The sequence below is a fragment of the Nycticebus coucang genome, chromosome 13 (genome assembly GCF_027406575.1).
Source record: "Nycticebus coucang isolate mNycCou1 chromosome 13, mNycCou1.pri, whole genome shotgun sequence".
Lineage (NCBI taxonomy): Eukaryota > Metazoa > Chordata > Mammalia > Primates > Lorisidae > Nycticebus > Nycticebus coucang.
Genome location: NC_069792.1, coordinates 7,003,251 through 7,028,174, shown reverse-complemented (window position 1 = coordinate 7,028,174; position 24,924 = coordinate 7,003,251). Strand labels below are relative to the sequence as shown.

The following is a 24,924-nucleotide window of genomic DNA, read 5'->3' as shown; positions in this document are numbered from 1 at the left end:
CCATTCTTGTGATGCTTTACTAAGAAGAATGTGTTTCACCTCCATCCAGCTTAATACAAAAGATGGAATGTCTCCATCTTTTTAAATGGCTGAATAGTATTGTATGGTGTACATATACCACAGCTTGTTAATCCATTCCTGGGTTGTGGGCGTTTAGGCTTTTTCCACATTTGGGGGATTGTAAATTAAGCTGTGATAAACAGTCTAGTGCAAATGTCCCTATGATTAAAGGAATTTTTTTCTTCTGAGTAGATGCCTAGTAATGGGATTGCAGGATCAAATGGGATTTCTAATTTGAGTTCTTTGAGGATTGTCCATACTTCCTTCCAAAAGAGGTTGTACTAGTTTGCAGTCCCACCAGCAGTGTAAAAGTGTTCCCTTCTCTCCACATCCACGCCAGTGTCTGAAGCTTTGAGACTTTGTAATGTGGGCCACTCTCACTGGGGTTAGTTGATAATCTGAGGGTAGTTTTGATTAGCATTTCTCTGATGATTAGGGATGCTGAGCATTTTCATATGTTTGTTAGCCATTTGTCTGTCTTCTTTAAAGAAGGCTCTATTTATCTCTGTTCTCATTGATATGTGGCAGTGGTTCTCAACCTTCCTAATGCAACAGATCTTTAGTACAGTTCCTGTGGGTCGCAACCCACAGGTTGAGAACCACTGATATATGGGATTGTTGATTTGTTTTTTTGTTTTTTTTGGCTAATTTGTGTTCTCTATAGATCCTAGTTATCAAGTTTTTGTCCGATTATCTTTTCCCATGTCTGTTTTCTTTGGTTGTTGTTTCCTTAGCTGTACAGAAGCTTTTCAGTTTAACTAAGTTCCATTTACTTATTTTTGTTGTTGTTGCAATTGCCATGGAAGCCCTCATAAAATCTTTCCCCAGGCTGATATCTTTAAGTGTTTTCCCCACACTTCCTTCGAAGATTTTTATTGTTTCATGCCTTAGATTTAAATCTTTTATCCATCTTGAATCAATTTTTTTAAGTGGTGAAAGGTGCAGGTCTAGTTTTAGTCTTTTACATGTGGTTGTCCAGTTCTCCCAGCAACATTTATTGAATAGGGATTCTTTTCCCCAGTGTATGTTCTTGTTTGGTTTATCAATAATCAGGTGGCTGTAAGAGGTAGTTTCATCTCCTCGTTTTCTATTTGGTTCCAAATATCACTGTGTCTATTTTTGTGCCATTACCATACTGTTTTGATCACTATAGCCTTGTAGTATAGCCGAAAATCTGGTAGGGTGAGTTTGTTGATGTGCTTTCTTTTTGTTTTTTGAATGTAGGCGTCTAATGAGATATATTTCCCTCTTAAGACTGCTGTTGCTGTATCCCACAGGGTTTTGGTAACTTGTGTCTTGATTATTGTTATGTTTGAGGAATTTGACGATCTCCTCTTTTATCCCTTCCTGAACCCAAGTATCATTCAGCATAACATTGTTTAATTTTCAAGTCTTTTTGTGGGGCTGAAAGCTTTTGCTGGAGTTGAGTGTCACCTTTATTGCCTTATGGTCTGAGAGGATAAAAGGTATAATTTCTATTGTTTTTTTACTAAGAATTGCCTTGGCGATACGGAGCTTGTTCTGGTTCCATGCAAAATGAAGTATTTTTCCAATGCTTGAGAGTATGATGATGATATTTTAATGAGAATTGCATTGAATCTGTAAATGGCTATGGCTAGTATAGACATTTGTACAATGTTGATTCTTCCCAGCCATGAGCATGGTATGCTCTTGCCATCTGGACCAGGGCATTTTTTTTGTTGGATGATATTTTTATTGTTTCTTTGATCTCAGTGCTTGAAATTGGTTTGTTCAGGATCAATTAAAATAATTTCTGTTATTTTAATTTGTTGAAGTTTGATTTATATCCTAGGATGTAGTAGATTTTGGAGTATGTACCATGGGTTGATAAGAAAAATGTATGTTCCTTAGCTTTGGGTTGGTGTGTTCTGTATATGTCTGTTAATGCCATTTGTTCTAGGGCAGTGGTTCTCAACCTGTGGGTCACGATCCTTTTGGGGGTTGAATGACCCTTTCACAGGGGTTCCCTAAGACGATCAGAAAATATAGCAGCAAAACTACAGTTATGAAGTAGCAACAAAAATAATTTTACTGTTCCACAATGTGAGGAACTGTATTTTTTTCTTTTTTTTAGAGACAGAGTCTTACTTTGTCACCCTCAGTAGAGTGCTGTAGGATCAGAGCTCACAGCAACTTCCAACTCCTGGGCTTAGGTGATTCTCTTGCCTCTGCCTCCTGAGTAGCTGAGACCACAGGCGCCCGCCATAATGCCCGGCTATTTTTTGTTGCAGTTTGGCCCCGGGCTGGGTTTGAACCTGCCACCCTTGGTATATGAGGCCGGCGCCCTACTCACTGAGCCACAGGCACTGCCCATGAGGAACTGTATTAAAGGGTCACGGCATTAGGAAGGTTGAGAACCACTATTCTAGGGTCACATTTAAGTCCTTTGTATCTTTGTTTAGGTTCTATTTAGAGGATCTGTTCAGTTCTGTGAGAGGGGTGTTAAAGTCTTGGACTACTATGGTATTGTGGAATATCATATTGCTCAGACACATCAAGGTCTATTTCATAAATCTGGGCGCATTTAAGTTGAATGCATAAATATTTAAAATTGAAATGTCTTGTTGTATTGTTCCTTTGACTGGTATCAAGTGTCCATCTTTGTCTTTTTTAATTTTAGTTGCTTTAAATCACTTGTATCTGAAAATAAGATTGTAACCCCTCCTTTCTTCTGATTTCCATTTGCTTGAAATACTGTTTTTCATCCTTGAACCCTGAGTCTTGATTTGTCTTTCAAGGCTAGGTGTGTCTCCTAGAGACAGCAGTATGGATGGCTTGTGCTTTTATTCCCAGTCAGCCAGCCTGTGCCTCTTCAGTGGTGAATTCAGTCCATTGACATTCATTGAGAGAATTGATAAGTGTGGTGGAGTTCTATTCATCTTATTTTGTGAAAGTTTGTTGTGTAGTTTTATCCTTTGTGCCATTATGGAAGCTAAGTTTTCGCCTTTAGCTTCTGGATATTTATTTTTCTGGTGATCCAGTGTGGTAGTCAGTGCTGAGATTAGGTCTAAGTATTTCCTGTAGAGCTGGTCTTGTTGTGGTGAATTTCCTTAGTGCTTGTATATCCACAAAATATTTGATTTCTCCATCAATTTTGAACCTTAGTTTAGCAGGATACAAAATTCTGGGTGAAAATTGTTTTGTATAAGAATGTTGAAGGTGGATGAACATGTTCTTCTTGCTTGGAAGGCTTCAGTTGAAAAGTCTGCTGTCATCCTAATGGCTCTGCCTCTGTAGGTCAGTTGGTGCTTACCCATGGTTGCTTGCAGAATTTTTTCATCTTGACTTTGTATAGGTTCATTACAATGTGTCTTAGAGAGGCTCTGTTTGAGTTGAGATGACTCCGGGTTCAGTATTCATCTGAAAGGAGTGTGTCTGGGTCTTTAGTAAAACTTGGGAAGTTTTCATTTATGATAGTCTCCAGTAGGGCTTCCATTGCTTTGAGACAATCTTCTTCCCCTTCTGGAATCCCTATTTTTTGTATGTTTGAATGCTGCATGCAGTCTTGTAGTTCTCTAAGTGACTGGTCTGCTTTCTCTCGCTTCTTTTCTGCCCCTTTAACTACCTGAGTTAACTTGAGAAGTTTATCCTCTGGCTCTGAGGTTCTTTCTTCTCCATGGTCTCACCTATTTTTGATACTTTCTACTGCCTCTTTTCATTCCCTGATTATCTCCTTCATTTCCTTAAGCTCTGCCATATCCTTTCTATATTCTATATATCTATCATTTGACTTTTGGTTCTATCTTTCCATTTTCTCATCCATTCCTTTTATTGTCTTTATCATCCATATTTTAAGTTCCCTTTCTTCAAGTCCATTAATTCTTTATAGGTGGAGTCTTCTTCCATAGCTGCCTAATGATCACTTGAGAGAGTTCCTGTATTTTGGTTTTTCATGTTGCCCAAATTTTCTGTTGGTTCCTCCTCATATATGCTTTCTTCTTGTTCACCTCCTTGTCCTTTTTACTTCTTACTGCCTCCTTTGTTTCAAACAGAAGTCTTTGTTCTTGATGACAGTATGTTGCAATATGTCGCTGGAACATGAGGTGGTGCTGTGGTTTTTTTTTAGGAGATAGCACAGCCAGCAACCTCTGTGGTCCTTATTCCAAACTTAGTTGCCTTTGGTGATTGCCTTATTGTTTTCTCAGCATTCAGACCCTGCTGGGTTGGGATCTTAAAGCTCATAAGAGTCCTTCAGGGACAGGTCTCACAGTGCCCCCTGACTCCCACCTCCTTTGGGGTGCAAGAGTTCCTCAGCCTGTCCCAAGAGTGGAGTTCTGATCCTGGCAGGCAGAATTAAGACAGCTGTGCTTTAGACCACTGCTAAGACCTTCTCAAGACCTTCCCACAATAACAGTCCCCTGGCTTCTGAGACCTTCTCAGTATGGCTGCCTTGCCAGCCACCAAACCTATGGCAAATCCACTCCAGCCAGCATTCAAATCTGGTTGAAGTTTACTGTATTCTGTTCGAGTTTGCCCACTCTTTCAAGCTTTCTACTCAGCGTACAGCTTCCCCCAACAACTGAAAACTCCAGAAAGGCTTCCTCCCATCCCAGATCTTCATGTGGGGCCAGCTGATCCCAGCCAGTCGCAATCACTTGCCTAATGCATCATATTTGCACCTCTCTGGATCATATGCTGTATCCAGCTGACTACCCCGTTGCTGTGCTCCATGAGTTATGACTCTGGGTAAGGTCCCTGCACCAGTATGGCTAGGTTCTCTTTTTCCCCCAGTCATTCTAGGAGAGCTCAACTGAACAATCCTTCTGGTCCCCCATCTTGCTCTGTCTGCAAATCATTTTAATTTTAATGATATTTATAATCTTACATTGTATCTTTCAACCAATGAGAAGTTTGGTTAGTCTGTATTATTTCTAGTGTCTATCTCTTTATTTCCCAGTCTCAAGGAATAATGTATACTAACATCGGTCCTATGAAGTTCCAGTGTAGAATTTGATTAAAATATTTAATTATTGAAAGGATTATTTATTTCATCCTCAAATAGCTGTAAATTGAAAAACTGTATATAACATTAAGATTTGGAATTAGGTGTTCTTGAATCAGACACCCTTGTTTTATTAAAATCTCTTAGTGATGTTTGCTATTATTAATTTTATAAATTTAATCATAGAATTAAGGTCATCTAAGTTTCAATTTCAATAGATTTCATTATGGCCTTGCTGGTTTTATAGGGGTAATCATAGTTAGATTCTCATTGTCTTGAGTGATTCTCTTTCTTGTAGGGTTAATGGAAGATTAGATTTATGATTACAGATGGGATATCATTTCTAATTGTTCTAATAAATACTTCAGACAGTGTTTGGCCATGACACGTAGAGGAAAGAATTTTGGACTAGACATATCTGAACCAGAAAATTTGCTCTGCACTTCCTAGGAGTGTGACTTGAGCAAGCTATTGACTCTGTGAGCTTAACTTTATTCCTCTGTAAAATGGGGAAAAGAATCCTTCTTTTCCAAGATTATTATGAGTTTTAATGTAAAGTAGTCAGAGTACTAGGTAATCAATAGTAGGTGATAAGTAAGATATAGCTATTAAATATTACTTAACTAGCAATATTAATTTTATGCTAACCTTATGAGTTTTTGTTGATTTAAAAAAATAAAAGAGTTTACTGAATTACATATAGATAGTAAATTATATAGGTTGTGAAGATTTTTGCTTTTCAAAAATTCAACAAGTAGTACTTAAGATATATCTTCATACTCATGTTTTTTACAGGGTTTAGTTTATTACTTGATGTGTTTTGTGCTCTTCATGGACCAAGAGAAAAATGTGTTGAAATTCTGAGGAGTGGTCACTTGTTAGCTATTTCACCAGGTGGAGTTCGAGAAGCCCTAATTAGTGATGAAACCTACAACATCATATGGGGTAATCGTAAAGGCTTCGCTCAGGTCGCAATTGATGCAAAAGTGGTGAGTTGTATAAAATGAACAATTACAGTGAAGCATAGTTAAATTTCAAATAAATGCTTAAATAAGTAGCCGAGATATATAAGAACTTAGGTACTTTAATTTAATAATAGTTTAAGAATAGTATATATAATTATTTACAAGGTACCAATAGAGAAATATTTCTTATGCATGGGAATTCTTCTTTAAAAAAATCAACCTGACTGGGGGCGGTGGCTCACGCTAGTAATCCTAGCACTCTGGGAGGCCAATGGGGTGAATGGCTTGAGCTTATGAGTTCGAGACCAGCCTGAGCAACAGTGAGACCCCATCTCTACTAAAAATAGAAAAAACTGAGGCAAGAGAATTGCTCAAGCCCAAGTTGGAGATTGCTGTGAGCTATGAGGCCATGGCACTCTACCCAGGGCAACAGCTTGAGACTCTGTTTAAAAAAAAAAAAAAAAAATCAACCTGGAAATTTGACAAATATCTAGCAAAGACATTTCAAAATCCAGCTTTTGCTCAGGTATAGTGGCTCATGCCTGTAATCTCACCACTTTGGGAGCCCAAGATGGGAAGATTGCTTGCTTGAAGCCAGTGGTTTGAGACCAGCCTGGGCAACATAGTGAGACCCTATCTCTAAGAAACAAAAGGTGGCTTGTGCTTGTACTTCCAGCTACTCAAAAAACTGTGGCATGAGGATAGATTGAGTCTGGGACTTTGAGGTCATGGTGAGGTAAGATTGCACAATTGCACTGTGTGAACTCCAAGCCTGGGTGACTGAGGAAGACTTTGTCTCTTTAAAAAAAAAAAAAAAAAAATCATCTTTTCATCAGATATGTAATTTTATACAAATAACTTTGTATTCCTTCAGGTATACTTTTTATCGTAAGTACAATCAGTTCAAGTCTGTGTTTTTAAGTTTTTTGCTGTGATTGAGTTGGCATATTTCAGTGGTGGTCGTTGGTTTCACTATAGTTATTCTATCTGTGCCCAATTTTTTTTTTAACAATAGGACACTCATAATATGTGACTACTATGGTTTTTCATCAACAAATAATGTAAATAAAGATGAGATATTAGTGTAATTTGGATATTTAAAATGAAACTTTATACACGAATTTGTCAGTAAAATTAAGTGTTCCTCTGGGACTTATTGTAATTATTCTACTTTGTAGAATGGAGAATGTGAATACTATTTTATTCTTTTCTTTTGCTTTTGAAAAATATTTCTTAGCTTTTGGGTCTCTGTATCATACTTTATCCTGTGAAACCCTTATCTATTACTTATAGATTTTTTTCCTCCTTTGTTTTCTATTTATTTGCATTTTAGATTGTTAGAAAAAAAATCATAGTATGTTTGATAGAGTGTTGTTCTTTTTCCAAATTAGAGACTGCTACCAGTAACTTTCACATTTCAAACTGTTGTGTTCCCATTGTTGTCACATAAAAAGACCAGTCTATACACCTCATTTTGCCCATTTGCAAGACTGTTAATTGAAAGGAAAAGGTTATGAATGATTCATTCTAACCTGAAAGCAGTATTTGAAGAAGAATAGATGTTTTCTCTTTACTTTTTAATTGCAAAGTTTACAATACATAAGTTTAATGTATCTCTTGACGTTATTGCTATGGTACTTTAATAATATGATTCTAGTACAAGTTAATATACTTGCCTAGTTCATCATTAAAATAAAAATTTAAATAGTAGTGTCCTATGATAGATTATAAACTCTGTGAGGACAAGGCTATCTTTTTATATTTTTAAACTCTTATACAATGACCAGCATTGAGTAGGAGTTAAGTATATGTTTAATTGAATTTATTTTTTTAACCTCAGAATATTAAACACTAGAGAAAAGGAGCCTTTTGATTTTGATTTTATGTTAGTAATGTTAATGATATAGAAAATCAATTTAGAATACATTTTCCAAAAAATAGAAAATAAACACCAGGACTATATGAGTAATATAGAATGCAAAAAGATATATGCAGTTATGCAAAAATTAACAGTAATCTATGTAACATGTGTTAAAGCGATGATAAAAACTAAGAACCTAACCAAAGATGGTTTACTTTTTTAGTTCATATTTTCAAGGAAATTTTTCTTTAAAAATTTAGGATTAAGGGGCTGAGTGTGGTGGCTCACACCTATAATCCCAGCTGTTGGGAGGCCAAGGTGGATGGATTGAGCCAGAGTGAGACCTCATCTCTAAAAATAGACGGGCACTGTGGCAGGCACCTGTAGTCAGAGCTACTCGGGAGGCTGAGCAAGAGAATCACTTAAGTCCAGGAGTTTGAGGTTGCTGTGAGGTATGACACCACAGCACTCTACTAAGGGTAAAAAAGTGAGACTCCGTCTCAAAAAAAAAAAAAAAAAAAGATATGAGGGTTAAAAATGACAAAAATAGATTTGAAATCACATAAATATATTATGGGATTCTAATTCCTCATCTGTAAGTTTATAGTTTTGTATTGCTTGGAAGAAAGACATGGTACAGGAAAAGAACTCTTTTTCTGATTGACTTTCTAGATAGTTAAAATAATCTAGATAATTTAAAATTGTTTTAATGAAAATTAAAATTTAAGAAATAGCCTTTTATAAGTTTAAAAACAAGCAGAAATCTTTAATGTTAAAAATTTACAAAATACCAATATAAATTTGATTAATATTGTGCCACCCTAACATCTGGTAGCACTTTTAGAAGCTTAATCTTGGTACTCCTGCAGAGTGAGGAAGTGACGTATGTAATTATTCCAATGTTACAGAGGAGGAGACTCAGGCACAGAGAGTGGAGGGCTGGAAGGGATCTGGTCCCACAGCAAGGCAGCAGCAGAGCACAGTTTAGGACTCGAGGCAACTGGTGCTGTTGCCGTCCCTGACTGCGTTTCACAGTGAGTCTGCTGACACTTCCAGATACGCGAGGGAAATCTTTCAGTAATATATGTATATAGTTGCAAATGACACAGCCATCCCATCTGGAAGAGCCTTTCATAGGCCTCATAAAATTATAAACTATGAGCAAAAATTTGACTATTGTTACAGGATTAACTTACATTTAAATTGGGACACAGTGATAAAAACTAAAGGGGAAGAAGTCAGGTTGTCAATGTAAGTCCACAAAATATTGGTAGAAAGTACTGAAGGTTTATTCAAAACCGGCAGACTTTTTGATATAATATAAATCACTCTTATTTTGTAAATTCCTGAGAATTATGACTTAGAAAGAAATTTTTAGCTCACTTAACGTCTTAAGTTGGGAAAAATTAGCCCCTTCACTCTAATTGGAAAGTAAATAACAGATGTAAAAGAAAATAATATTGTGTTTCAATACAATTGTTTATATGAATTATCTCACTTAATCCATAAAAGACTTTGAGATAAGGAAAGTTACTATTTTATACATGAAGGCAGTGAGGCTTAAATATAGTATGTGACTGTGGCACCTGTAGTTCAGTGGGTAGGGCACCAGCCACAGACACCGAGGCTGGTAGGTTTGAACCTGGCTTGGGCCTGCTAAACATAGTAAGTAACTTGTACAATGGTTCCTGCATTTTCAGTGGCAGAGTTAAATCTGTAAGATCATGTTAAACTGATTCCCCAAGAATAGAGTTGTTAACAGTATACAGCATCTCTTTCTCTTACATATACACATGCCTACACATTCATACAGAGACAGTTATATACGTAGACAGTTGTGCATAAGGAAGAGAATGAATAATTGTGCAAGATCAAGGTAGATTAAAGTGATGCTTGTGCCTGTAAGGAGGCGAGCTTGAGTACATAGAAACCGTAAACTAAGACTATACCCCAGAACACTAATCCTGCTAGGGTAAGCTTTCTCCTGTTTAGTAAGCTCTAGAATTGCCCAGCTTCCAGAACATTTGCTATTTAAGGAATAATGTTTAACCCAAATAGTCTTTATAAAGTACATATTTCAATACAGACTTCTAGGGTCATGCCAGTCAGTAGACATAAATCCGCTAATGCTGGTCAGAGGAGACAAAAGGTATACAAGTGAGCCAAAAGGTTTCACTTCCTTCTGGAACATTTTGCGTTCTCAACTCTAAGGACACTTTATAACTACTTAAAACATTAAGATTTTGGCCATCATTTTATTTTATAAAACTAGTGGTGATTTCCTAGATCATAATCTGACTTTCCTGCTGAAGAGTTCAATGTACTTTATCTTCTTAATGTATTAGTTTTGGGATTAATTCCCTCAAAGTTTAAAATCTTCTTCCGACTGCTTTTATTTAACCTGACTTCCCTCTTTTTTTTTCTAACTGGTTTACGATTGTTGCTGCCTGTTTCTCAACTTTATATTAAGAGGATACAGACAGTTTATTAGAAGCATCATCTTTCTGCTTTGTTTATACATTCTTTCTTTCATCCATCACATTTTCTTTTAGCACCTACTTGGTTCCAGGCATTGTTCTGGGTGCTGTAGGGATACAGCAATGAACCAAACGACATCCCTGTGATGTATCAGGTGTCTTCCTTCTGGTGAGAGGAGACGAACAATAAATAAATGACCAGTTAGTTATATGTGAGGTAGTAAGTTTTATGAAGAAAGCAATACCTGTAGTCTTTTTCTGTAGTCTACCATGTTTTATTGTTTTCCAAAGCTGAATAGGAAATGACTTTAAATATCAGCTTATTTAAATATCTCAAACCCTGCTCATTGAGCAAGTAATAGGCATATACTGATGGTCGACTGTAAATAATATGATACCCTCCACTTTCATCTATTATAAAAGATCATTTAATGCAGTATATTTTGTGTGTATTTTAAAGTGTTTCATTCAATTTTTTATCTACTTAATTGTTCACACAGCATAACCAACCTTCTTAGATGATACTTTGGTACTTCATTAATTTTGATTTTATTTGAAGTTTTCATTATTAAAAATGATATTTAATCATTGATACTCATGGAAAAATAGAAATCATGAACTTGTAAACAAAAAATCCCTAAAATAATAAGAATTAAAAAAAGTTTTCTTTTTTTTGTAGTGTATTTTATATTTACTTTTCATTCATGAACACTTTACATTTAACAGGCTCACAAAAATCTTTACTAATTTCATGACATTTGCCAAAACCTATCATTTATATTTGTATATATTTCCCATTAGAGAGAATCTCTCCCTGCCTTACAGCTTTTCTTCAGTGAGCGTGCTGTTCAGTAACCCACTAAAACCAGTTCAATTTACCACATTCATTTTACTTAAGGAAGTTAATGATCATGGTAATCTTTATTTTTGGTTTCTAGGTTTTACGTGGAATGTTAGAAAAATTGGTAAATGAAATATTATACATTACCACTGGAGGGTAGTGTTTCCAATTTATATTTTTACAAATGATCAGCCTGAACTTAGCCTCATAAATTAAATAGCCAAGCATGTCTTTATTTTTAAGATACCTTATTTTCATAACCTCATACAGGCCCTCAAAAGTTTGCATTTAAGAGATAACCACACCAATTTTCCCCAGGTATGCTAATAAATTTGTGTCCCTTTTCTTTAAAAAAAAAAAGTTTATACTAGTTACTCAATGGAGACATTAATTGATTAATGGATTAATTATTTACTTTCTAATTAAGATTCTCCTTTTCTTTAGCCCATTATTCCTATGTTTACACAAAATATTCGAGAAGGATTCAGATCACTTGGAGGAACAAGTAAGTTCTGATTCATATGATTTTTAACTACAGTGTAGTATTTTAAATATTTGGGCTTATGAAACCCTATGGAGGAATCCTTGTGAATTATTAACTTTAGAAAATGAATGTACTATTTAGATATTATTTCTGTTTAACATGTAAATGAACTGGGTATGGTGGCTTATGCCTTAGACATTATATTTTTGTTAAAAGTATCATGCATACTGAAGCTTTTAAAATAGTCTTTTTAAAATTTTGGAACAGGCAGTGCCTGTGGCTCAGTGAGTAGATCACCAGCCCCATATACCGAGGGCGGCAGGTTCAAACCCGGCCTGGCCAAACTGCAACAAAAAAATAGCCAGGCGTTGTGGGTGCCTATAGTCCCAGCTACTCGGCAGGCTGAGGCAAGAGAATTCCCTAAGCCCAAGACCTGGAGGTTACTGTAAGCTGTGATACCACGACACTCTACCGAGAGCAACAAAGTGAGACTCTATCTCTAAAAAAAATAAAATAAATAAAATACAAATTCGGAGCAAATTATCTACTTTACTGTGTTAAACCATGTTGATAAGGTTTAGAACACATTTACAAACTCTTCAAACTACCTTTTTAATTCAGAGGTTCCAGCTTTTAAATGGTTGGCAACATGATATTGAGCTAAGATTAACCACTGAAGAAAGTATCATTTGCTTTGGTTTATTTCTGCTACTTCTTGTTTTTTTTTTTAAAACATTTTGAACTATAGTGTACATACATTGAAAACTTTTTGCCTATTTTTAATTTATTGATTAAAAAATTTTTAATCCAGTTGTAGGAATATTAACGATTAATGTGCTTTTTCTTTGCAATGTCTCTGATTTCTTATTTTGAAATTTACAGAGTTTATTTTTATACCTGTGGTTTATATGTTATATTTGTTTGATTAAATTTAATATCCCTAGCATAATTCCTTCCTGTCCACACACAAGTCCCCTTCTGAAGAGCTTTAAACTGCTGGATAATAGCAGTTTGCATAACATGGCTGTTTTGTTGATATTCTATTGTCACATCTCACTTCTGACACCACTTGTCGGGGTGCAGGACTGGTCAGGTCTTGGCCCAGCTTAGCTAGGTTCCGGATGAGGACCGCTAAGTTACCTTGCTCAGGTTTCTTCGGTGCCTGAGGCCTAACTACTTTAGTTGGAGAGAGAGAGAGTGTGTTTTAGAGAGAGTAAAGCAGTCTTCTTAGAAAGATAGATCTCTTAGTCTTTAGCAGAGCTTGTGATCTTCAGCAGAGAGACGCCGTGCTGGCGTTCTGCAGGCAGGAGAGGAGACAGAGTCAGAGTAAGCGGGTCCGTGATAGAATGGGCACGCTCCCGACTGCCTGCTCCAGCCTAATATAAGGCTGATCTCGCGCCTTTCAACACCACAGGTGTAGAGACTGCCAATTCACCACTGCTCTCATCTCGCAAGCTCTCCTGCTTGTTAGGAGCGCTAAATCCTCTCCATGCCCTTTCCACCAAGGTGTTCCATTATTGAGCTATACAGGTATTTCTTATAACTCTCACTCCTCCTAGCCATAGGCTATACGGGCTGCTACATTCTATTACGTTTTTTAAGACTTATTTTATTCCATTCTTTTTCAAATTTAAAGCAGAAAGGCAGATTGATGGGATATTTTACTTTTGTAAAGGAATTATTTCTTTTAATTTTTCTCTCAGCTCATTTATTTGGAATTTACTGACAATCAAAATTATTCCAGAAATTTTGTTTATGTAATTATAATTTGTTTTAAAATTTTATTGTGACTTTTTTGACTTTTCTTGACTTTAAAATTAAATATTTCAAAAATTAATATCTAGTGATTGTGTGTGATTCTGGGTCTTATGTGCATTTCCACATGTTAAGCATTGTTTTCAACTTTCAGTACAATCCCTGACAGTGTATTCCATGTGCCTTTGTCTTTCTTCAATTCCTTTGTTTATGGTTTTTGTTTTTTATTAAACTTAGTCTACCAGTTGATTTTATATCATTACTACTTCTTAATTTAATCCTGCTCAATTTTAGATTAGGTCATTAGCATTAATAATCCTTTGCTTTGATACGTTAGTTTTGATTTTTCTAATTCACTGTAATATTTTTAGTCTTTTTTGCATCATAGTCTCCTGTTTACATAAATTTATTTTATTCTTTCTATTTTTGGTCTTTTATTCTCGTAAGTCACTGATTTGTAAGTCTCTAGACTTTTAGTTTCTACTTTCTGGTAGCAGTCTCTGCCCTTTGTTTTGTAGTAATAGTAATTGGTTTGTCTTTTAAAATTCTGATATTTTTATTTTTATTTATTTATTTATTTTGAGACAGAGTCTCACTTTGTCACCTTTGGTAGAATGCCGTGGTGTCATAGGTCACAGCAGTCTCAAACTCCTGGGCTAAAGCAATTATCTTGCTTCAGCCTCCCAGGTAGCTGGTTCTACGGGTGCTCGCCACAGTGCCTGCTTGGTATGTTTAGAGACAAGGTCTGACTCTGGCTCAGGTTGGTCTTGAACCTATGAGCTCAGGCAATCTACTTGCCTCAGCCTCCCAAGTGCTGGGATTGCAGGCATGAGCCACCACGCCCAGCCTAAAATTCTGATATTTTTAAAAGGTCATCTTTTTAAAAACATTAATCAGTTTTTTGGTATTTTTACATTTATAGAAAAATTGAGTAGAAGTACAAAGAGTTCTCATGTATCTCCTCACCACCCCAGTTACCCCTCTAATTAACATCTTGCATTGATGTGATGACTTTGTTAGAACTGATGAAAAACTCCTGTTTTAAAAAAAAGATTGTATTAATTGCCAGGAAATGATATTCTTTTGCCACCTTCCTATAAGTCTTACGTAATTAATTTGGAAGTTCACAACTAAATGCTCAGAGTATTTAATCTATTAAAATGGTCTTGTTTACTTTGAAACAGGGTTATTTAGGTGGCTTTACGAAAAATTTCGCTATCCATTCGCTCCAATGTATGGAGGTTTTCCAGTGAAGTTACGGACCTATTTAGGTGATCCCATTCCGTACGATCCAAAGATAACAGCAGAAGAATTAGCTGAAAAGGTAAATTAATTTTTTCTTTTTTGTTATAGGACAGATTTTTATTTTTGATTCTTATATTGAAGATGTCATTATTTATTTATTTATTTATATATTCTACAAGCATATTCTAGGTCCATGGTTCTCACCCAGTTGTGGTGATTTTACTCTCCAGGGAATATTTGCCAAACTCTGGAGACTTAGTGCCTCTCCGGCGGAGTTGAGGGTGGTGATTCTGCAAGCCCTTTAGTGGCTAGAAGCCAGGGGTAGTGAGGAACATGCAGCAGACTCTTGTAGTTGACCATCTCCTTTACTTGACCTAATTGTCACAGACTGGACATGCGTCCCATGTGTGGGTCAGTACAGGAGGCCTGGTTCCTTATGCTGACCACCTCCATGTGTTGACCAGCTTGTGACAGTCCCCTGGGTGATCAACTTGCAGAGGTTCTATTTTATTTCTACACATTGGTTTTTGGAAATTCTGCACTGCAGTTTGGAAGAGAAGTCAGAATTGACGGAGCTTTTGATATCATTTGTACTGAGATAATTATTGAAGCCTTAAGCTTTACCAGGCAGGTTAGAGAGAGAAAGAAGAGGACCGAGGACAGACTACAGGAGAAGTAACATGCACGGAGCAGGCCAAGGAAGGAGAAGGGACAAAGGGAAGCTGACGGAAAAGGAACTGGGAGAGCAGTAAGAGAACAAGTCGATTTGCGTGATAGAAGTTGGTGGGTGAGGAAGATGGGGCTGCGAACAGACCACTCAGCTTGCAATTATACTTTTAGAGAGTATAAAACTATAAGAAATGTCATGTTATGGAAGCACTTAGAAAATGGGATGGGGCGGCGCCTGTGGCTCAAGGAGTAGGGCGCTGGTCCCATATGCCGGAGGTGGGGGGTTCAAACCTAGCCCCGGCCAAAAACCAAAAAAAAAAAAAAAAAAAAAGAAATGGGATGAATGTATTTTGCTTATGACTTTTCACCAGCCTTTTATGTATGTATAGTCCAATTTATTTGAAAAATTTTAAATCATGGTTAAAAATCACATGTATTTACCATCTTTGCCATTTTAAGTCCATTTACAGTGTTGAACAATGGATCTCTAGAGTATTTTCATCTTGCTAAACTGACTCTTTGTACCCATTGAAGAGCAACTTCCCACTTCCCCCCCATCATCGTCCCTGGCAATCACACCAGTCTACTTTTCTAAAAGTTTGGCTATTTTAGATACTTGACATGAGTGGAATCATACAATATTTGTCTTTTTGTGATTGGCTTATTTCAGTTGAGGTTCATCTCTGTTGAGTCATGACAGGATTTCCTTTTCTAAGGCTAAATAATATTCTGTTTTATATATTTACCACAAGTCCTTCATTCATTTGTCGATGGACACATAGATGGTTTCTATCTCTTGGCTGTTGTGAGTAATGTTACAGTGAATGTAGGTGTGCAAATATCTCTTCAAGATCTTGCTTTGTTTATTTTTTATTTCAGATTAATACGAATGTGCAAACAATTAGGCTATATTGTTTGCATTAGTTAGGTAAAGGCCAAGTTGCAGCTGAGCTCTTCACTCAGGAAGTGTGCTCTATACCCTTACATTGTGCCTATCAGGTGAGAGTTTACCAGAGCCCCTCTCTCCTCCGCTTTTCCCACTCCCTCCTTCACCCCACTTGAATTTAATTGTGTTTTTTTTTTTTGTCATGAACATGGAAGTTGTTCATCTACTGCCGCGGTTCTTAACCTGTGGTCGTGACCACAGGAACTGTAGTAAAGGGCCGCGGCACTAGGAAGGTTGACGACCACTGATCTACTGGTCTGATACTAGTATTGAGTACTATGGATCCTTGCTTTTCCATTCTTGTGATACTTTACTAAGAAGAATGTTCTTCAACTGCATCTAGGCAGACACAAAAGATGTGAGGTCTTCATTTTTCTTTTTGGCTCAGTGGTATTCCACGGTATATGTATATCACAGTTTATGTGGGTTGATGGGCACTTGGGTTGTTTCCACATTTTGGTTATTGTGAATTGAGCTGCAGTAAACATTCTAGTGTAAATGTCCTTATGGTAAAACCATTTTTCTTCTTCTGGGTAGATGTCTAGTGATGAGATTGAGATTCTCCATACTTCTTTCCAAAAAGATTGTATTAGTTTGCAGTCCCACCAACAGTGTAAAAGTGTTCCCTTCTCGTCACACCCATGGCAGCATCTACAGTTTGGGGGACTTTGTGATGTGGGCTCTTGTCATTGGTGTTAGGTGATATCTCAGGGTAGTTTTATTTGCATTTCTCTGATGATTAGGGACAATAAGCAGTTTTTCGTGTGTTTATTGGCCATTCATCTGTCATCTTAGGACAAGATTCTTTCTGTTCATGTTTCTTGCCCAATGATAGGATTGTTTGCTGTTTTCTTATTGATTAGTTTGAGTTCTCTGTAGATTCTAAGTGTCAGCCGTTTGTCAGATTGGTAACATGTGAATATCTTTCCCATTCTGAAGGTCGCCTGTTTGCTCTAATTGTTTGTCCTTAGCTATGCAGAAGCTGTTTAACTGAATTAGGTCCTATTTATTTATTTTTGTTGTTTGATTGCCAATGGAGTCTTTTTCATGAAATCTTTCCCCAGGCTGATATCATCAGGAGTTTTTTCCATGGAGTTTTTATTTCTTTCTAGTTTCTTTTAGAGTTTTTATTGTTTCGTGTCTTAGATTTAAATCTTTTATCCATCATGAGTCGTTTTTTTTTTTTTTTTTGAGACAGAGCCTCAAGCTGTCACCCTGGGTAGAGTGCTGTGGCATCACGGCTCACAGAAACCTCAAACTCCTGGGCTCAAGCGATTCTCTTGCCACTTCCTCCCAAGTATCTGGGACTACAGGTACCTGCCACAATGCCCGGCTATTTTTGGTTGCAGCCGTCATTGTTGTTTGGCAGGCCCGGGCTGGATTCGAACCCACCAGCTCAGGTGTATGTGGCTGGCACCTTAGCCGTTTGAGCCATAGGCACAGGGCCATGAGTCAATTTTTGTAAGTGGTGAGAGGTGTGGATCCAGTTTCTGGTCTTTTACGTGTTGCTAACCAGTTCTCTCAGCACCATTTATTAAGTAGGGATTCTTTTCCCCAGTGTATACTTTTGTTTGGTTTACTGAAGATCTTGCTTTAGATTCTTTTGGATATCTATTCAGAAGTGAGATTGTTAGATAGCATAGTAATTCTATTTAAAATTTTTTAGAGCTTCTAAACTGTTTTCCACATTGGCAGGACCATTTTACATTCCCACCAACAGTGCACAGGAGTTCCGATTTCTCCAATCCTCATCAGTGCTTGCTAATTTTGTGCCTTTTTTGGCCATTTTAATAGGTGTAAGAGGGTGTTCATCGTGCTTTGATTGTATTTCTCTAACGATTAGTGATGATAGGCATCTTGTATATCTTCTTTGGAGAAATATTCAGTCATTAGCACAATTTTTATTTTATTTTTATATAATTTTATTACTTTATTTTATGACAGAGTCTCACTCTGTCACCCCAGGTAGAGTGCAGTGGCATCATCTTAGCACATTGCAACCTAAAACTCCAGGACTCAAGCGATCTTCCTGCCTCAGCCTCCTGAGTAACTGGGAGTATAGGTGTGTGTAACTGCGCCCAGCTAATTTTTCCATCTTTAGTAGAGACAGGGCCTCACTCTTGCTGAGGCTGGTCTGGAACTCCCAAACTCAAGCAATCTACCCTCCTCCAGAGTGATAGAATTACAGGCTTGAGCCACCATACCTGGCCTCTTTGGTTAAATTTAGTCCTAAATATTTTATTTTATTTTATTTTTTATTTTATTTGTTTATTTTTTTGAGACAAGAATCTCAAGTTGTCACCCTGGTTAGGGTGCTGTGGCATCATAGCTGACAGCAACCTCTAAGTCAGGTTCAAGTGATCTCTTGCCTCAGTTTTTCTATTTTTAGAAGAGATGGGGTCTCACTTTTGCTTAGGCTGGTCTCAAACGCCAGAGCTCAAGCAATCCACCCACCTGAGCTTCCCAGAGTGCTAGGATTACAGGTGTGAGCCACTGTGCCCGGCCTCTATTTTATTATTTTTGATGGTATTGATTTTATTTTCTATTCTTAATTGTTCACTGGGTTTGTTTCCTTATTTTCCTTTCCTGTTGTCTTGCTCATTGTTAGTGTATAGAAGCGCAACTGATATTCAGGTGTGTTGGTATCATGTCTTGCCATTTTGTTGAATTTATTAGTTCTATTATTTTTGGAATCTTTAGGTCTTTAGGATTTTCTACATATACAATCATGTCATCTGCCAACGAAGATGATTTTATTTCTTCCTTTTTATACGCAGTCTGATTTAATCTTCACATCAACTATATAAAGTAGACCTTATCGTCACAGATAAGGTGCTTAAGAAAATGGAGTGGGCTGGACCTGGTGACTCCCACCTGTAATTCCAGCACTTGGGAGGCTGAGGCCAGTGGATTGCTTGAGTTCAGGAGTTCAAGATCAACTTGAGCAAGAGGGAGACCCCGTCTCTAAAAAATCGCTGGGCATTGTGGCGGGACCCTATAGTCTCAGCTACTTGGAAGGCTGAGGCAAGAGAATCGCTTAAGCTCAGGAGTAATTCAGTTAGCTTTGCTAGGTCATTTTGTGGTAACAATCAGCCACAGAATCTCAAAGGCTTGTGGCAGTCTGAAGTTCTTCTTGTTCGTGTGCATGTTCTCTGAGGCTCAGCTGCAGCTTTGTCCCTGTCTTTCTCACTTCAGCATTCAGGCTGAAAGGAGAGCCCTGTGCAGGACACTGCCATTAACACGATAGAAGGAACGGTCAGGAATAGGACCACGCGGTTGCCCGTAAGCTTCTGTTTAGAAGTGGCTCAGGGTGGCCTGGAAGAGAGGGGCCTGCTGGGGAGAAGGAATGAGTGTCTGAAATGTACCTGCCGTACTAGGATTTACTGTACTGATTGTCAGTCACTTAGACAAGATGTGCAACTGGAGCAGCTGTAGTATTAGTGGGATAATTAGTGGGATGAGACTGGAGCAACTGCGAGGGGCGCAGCAAGTTTCACAAAGGTCACGCTAATAGTCCGTGATGCATTTTCTGTCCTCCAGTTACTCTACTGGTCCATTAAGTATAGCAACAGTTTAGTTCTAACCATGTCCTCAAATCCAGCGTCCCCTGAGACTCTGGGTTCTAGGCCAGGACATGTTCGTCACCCATCTGGAGTGGTCTCTTCCCGAGAGCCCCAGGAGCGCTGGGCCAGGCTGGGCTCTGCTGCTGCTCTGCCCACACACATACTTCTTTGCTGCTCCCTAATAAATGCATTCTTCTTTAAGATATAATTGAATTTTATTTTTTCCTGCCTGCCCATTAGGAGTTAAGTGGGTCAGAGCTGGTTAGAACACTTTTCTTCTTTAACAAATACTGTCTATTTTTATAGTCGAAATAAAAGTTGAAAGAGAGGAAAAAAAAATTCTGGCCTGGAATTTAGCAATCTGGGTTTTAACTCTGCCCACTAGTCAGCAGAGTTACTTTGGATCAATGATGTGTTCTTCTGTAAATTGACATTATTAAAACTAAACTATACTGGAAATAGAGAATACTTGAGATTCTCCTTTTGCGACTATATTGTCATAATTTTCCAGTCTTCTCCATTATTAATAACATCAGCATAAACTGTAACATAATGATCCTAGATTATCACAAACTTGAAACTAATCAAGCATTCAAATTAATGTTAGTGGGTAGAAATGAAACCTCATTTTAAAAATGGCTTTTGATTGTAGATCAGAGCCATTTTTTAAACATTGTTTAAATGTAAATTGGAAGTGGAAGACATTATTCTTAGTAAAGCATCACAAGAATGGAGAAGCATGAATCCTATGTACTCAATTTTGATATGAGGACAATTAATGACAATTATGGTTATGGGGGGGGGAACAGAAAGAGGGACGGAGGGAGGAGGGTGGGGCCTTGGTGTGTGTCACACTTTATGGGGGCAAGACATGATTGCAAGAGGGACTTTACCTAACAATTGCAATCAGTGTAACCTGGCTTATTGTACCCTCAATGAATCCCTAACAATAAAAAAAAAATATATATATATATATATATAACCATGCTGCAGAGGACATGGAGCTGTTTCCTTAAAGCTCCCTCAGCCTTAATCGCCCTGTTCTGTTCTCATGTTTTCCATGTTCCTATCAGTCTCTTTGCTTCTCTCTCTCCGTTCATATGGACACACTCATATACACATATAGATACAGGTTTATTTATATGCACATGTAGTTTTAGAGTGGAGAGAAGATAGAAAGAAGGGGATAGATTTAAGAGGTGTCCAGGGCACAGGGATGGTTGGCTATTTTGGGCGAGAGGCAGGAGCTTTTGGCTTACCTGGCCAGCATCATTTGCTGAAATAGGGTGGAAACTCAGGAAGAAAGTGGTCTGGTGGGGGAGAAGGAACAAGTATGAGGGGAGAGAGTGTTAGTTTAAATTAAGCATCTTGCACTTGCTTCCCATCAAGCACATTGCTGGGAAGTCATATTGCACGTACCAACCTGAAGCTGGGAGGGCTGACGGGGAAATCTGGGAGTCATCCGCAAATGGATGGTAGTTGAAGCTGTGGAAATGAATGAGATTACCGAACCTTTGGAGAATTAGTCAATGCCTGGATTTAGGAGAATGAGTCTGGAAAGCTCAGAGAGTGTGAGGTTGGTTCTAGAAGCAAACAGGTGTACAAGAAAGAGGTGATTGAGAGGTCAAGAAAAATGAAGTTTAAAATCATGTCCATGGGACCTAGTGAGAGAAGGGGAGCATTGATGATCTTTGCAAGAGTTGCATTTTCTAAATGTGTAGCCCTAATAGTTCTTTATTCCAAAGTTTTTCTTTGACACCTCAATTCATGCAAAACAAAGTTTGCAGTTTTTCACTTGTTATTTAACTCCTTTCATGCTTGAATTCAAGCCTAATTCTAAAGCTTCATACTACCCAGCTTTTGAATAGGTACCTGACACTTGCCCTTCCTTACGCAGTCGTTGTCCACGCTTTTCCTCCCCCATGCGACTTCCTCCATCATCGTTGAAGTCTTACAGGTCCTTGGAGACCCACATCAAACAGTGCCCCTTTCACACGTCCTCCTCGTTACTGCCCAAAAGGTGGCCTCTCAAGTCCGAACTTGTGAATATTCTCTCTTCACATTTCAGATGATGTGCATCAAAATGATCTCACATTTTAACTAGTTTGTACTTGATTATTCTTCTTAAATTATGAGCTTGAGATTAGAGACTTGTTTTACTAACATTCTAGCCTCCAAAGCATCTAATATCTTTTGAATAAATGAACAAAATTTCAGAAACATCCTTCCTGGAACACAGCCTGTTTGTCAGTCACTATGCTAAGTACCTGAAGATGTTGTTTCAGTTTGATTTAATCTTTGCAAAGTAGTTCTCATTTCATAAATGTGAAAATTGTGGTTTAGAGGGATGTATTTTTAAACTATCTCATTGAGCTAGATCTTTACTTAAAGCTTAGAGTCTAAAAAAGAAGAATGTAAATGTATGCATGCACTATGTACATACACAAACAAAAATTTTAAATAGCTATAAACTGATTTAAAAATAAAAGTTGTTGAAATTGGCCATAAATATAGTAGAAATAAATAGCTTTAGAAGATTTGATTATCTTGACTCTTCCATTGCTATGACATAATTAAAATTCCTGTGACAATGCCTAGAAATTGAGAGGATGAACAAAAGTGTATCAGTTGACTCTTTTCCTCATTCTTTCCTATTACGCATGTATTGCCTGATAGAACTGTTTGAATTGTTTGGTGGGTATGGCGATGAAAAGAAAGTATACTGGGGCTTATTAATGCTGTAAAGGACTGAATCTTCTGTTTACCTGTTAGAACTCTTCCTACCACGTTTTTCTTCTGATTTTTCCCCCTTCGGTTCATTTTAGTGTTATCACATGTAAGGCATTATTACGCTTAATGCTGGAAAAATACTTTCTTTAAAATCTTTTTTTTTTTTTTTCCCTTTTTTTAGAGATAGGGTCATATTCTGTTGCCCAGACTGGAGTGCAGTGGTGCAGACATGGTTCACTGCAGCCTCAAACTCTTGGGCTCAAGCAATCCTCCTGCTTCAACCTCTAAGAAGCTAGAACTGCAGGCATGTGCCACCATGCCTTGCTAATTTTTCTTATTTTTGCTAGAGTTGTGGTCTTGCTATGTTGACCAGGCTGATCTTGAACTCCTGGATGCAAGGGGTCCCTCCACCCCCACCTCAGTCTCTCAAAGTGGTAGGACTACAGGTGTGAGTCACTGGGCCAGGCCCTAAGATGCACCTTAACCAGCTTACAGGCTCGTGTAGAAAGTAGTCATACAGACAACTATAATTCAAGGTTTAATGAAATAAGTGCAAGAAATATGCTATGGGTGTGCTGAGGAGGAAATCAATCATTCATTCTTAGAGGAGATGGAGGCTAAATTAGAGAAGACTTTTTGAAAGTAGTAGTAATATATAAAATCTTTACTAAATGAATTATCTTTATTGAGATCTAAAAGGGTAATGGTTTTTCTTTTGTTTTCTTAATAGACGAAGAATGCTGTTCAAGCTTTGATTGATGAACACCAAAGAATACCAGGAAACATTATTAGTGCTTTGTTAGAACGTTTTCATAAAAAACAAAAGGACAATTAGAAGATGATTTAATATATTTATATTAATATGTTTGCATCTAAGATCCTGTCTTCTAAATTTTGTAGGTCCTATGCTTAGTATTTTTTTTAAATCATGTTAATAAGCCTCTTTTACGGAACTCATTTATTTAAAGTTGTATTGTCAATTTTGTTTTTGCAATCAATTGTGTCAAATGGTAACTTGTTATATGCCTAATCATTTAGAAAATGATCATATTTTATTTGTAAATTCCTAATAATGTATGATAAGCAAATAGTTAAGTTTATTAATAACAGCACTTTAGGTTAAACAGACATTCCTAAATAATGCATCTAATTTCTGTATCTATTGCAGAGCTAATTTATGAAGATGGCATAAGCCAGGCTTTAGTATAGTCACTTAAGTTAGAAGAATCTGGTTTATCTGTCTCTCATTCCCGTCATGATCTTGGGCAAGTCACGTAATGTTTTTGTGCCTGAATAATTCACTTTAAAAAAAACATGATAGTACCGTGCTAAGGAATATTACTTTAAGTTCTTTATATTTGCTGTGATTGATAACTGTTGAACAGAAATTACAAAGGAATTAATTAAACTATACTAGATTTCTTTAGGAGTTGTGTATATATTTTATCCTTCAGATGTTTAAATTTTTCCTTCAGATATGATGTCCAGCTGCCAAGCACGATGAAAAAGATGTACTGTTTTTCAAATTCAATTTTTAAAAAATTAAGAAAAGTAAAATTTCTAATTATTATTTTTAGCTTTTATTATATTTCTAACAAGGGCCTGAAAACAAACAATATAGGGTATGCTGTGCATTGTCAGCCCTATGATGTGGTATTTTATAGTGCTGGGTTAAAAATCACTGTCCTTTTTGTTTTATGTGTTAGAAGCTGATTGTAGGCTGAGGACAGCAGAGCTCTCTGCTTTTACTCAATATCATGGCTTATTCAGTTTGACTTTGCAACCAGTGAAATGGGTTTTTTTTTTTTTCAATAAAAATATACTTGAATGTGGAATTTATGAGAACACAAAGGAAGCCTCTGAAAAATTAATGGCTTTTAATTTGTTGTCTTGAAAACTGAATTTAAGGAGTATTCAAACAGAAAAGTGTCAGAAATCAAATGCAGTATCTCCCTTTTTTAGATGTTAAATTACTTGGGCTTTTGTATAGCTTTTTGTATTATAATTGTGTAATTATGATATGTGTGTAATGTATATAAAATAAAACAACATAAAAGTAAAGCTGCATTGCCATTTTCTTGTGAAATTGCATATGTGACTTTTTTTTATCATTATAAGTTGAATTTTATTATTTTATTCCTTACACATTTCTTGCCCATAATAGTATTCTTTTATTTCAGCCACAATGAGTAAACCTTACTTTGTAATGTAATAAGTACATTTTAATTTCACTGTCAATGAAAAAAAGTCAATTAATGATTATTTGCAGGGTTTTTTTTCCCCCTCCAGCAGTGAGCAGTGTTTCATTCAAAATTGATCAATATTTCTAGAATGAGTGAATAATATAATCATAAATGAATGAGAA

At 36.9% G+C, this 24,924-nt stretch overlaps 1 protein-coding gene across 2 annotated transcripts in view; it reads left to right on the top strand.

The window, feature by feature from the left end:
- The window catches only part of TMEM68 (transmembrane protein 68), a 54,957-nt gene extending 30,580 nt beyond the window's left edge, over positions 1 to 24,377 (top strand). For both annotated transcript variants that reach the window (XM_053558421.1, XM_053558423.1), the window contains 4 exons: positions 5,819 to 6,012; positions 11,612 to 11,672; positions 14,591 to 14,730; positions 23,290 to 24,377. In XM_053558421.1, coding sequence (XP_053414396.1) covers positions 5,819 to 6,012; positions 11,612 to 11,672; positions 14,591 to 14,730; positions 23,290 to 23,394 — 500 coding nt within the window. In that variant the 3' untranslated portion in view covers positions 23,395 to 24,377. The remainder of the gene's footprint in view (positions 1 to 5,818; positions 6,013 to 11,611; positions 11,673 to 14,590; positions 14,731 to 23,289) is intronic.
- Positions 24,378 to 24,924: the final 547 nt, after the last annotated feature.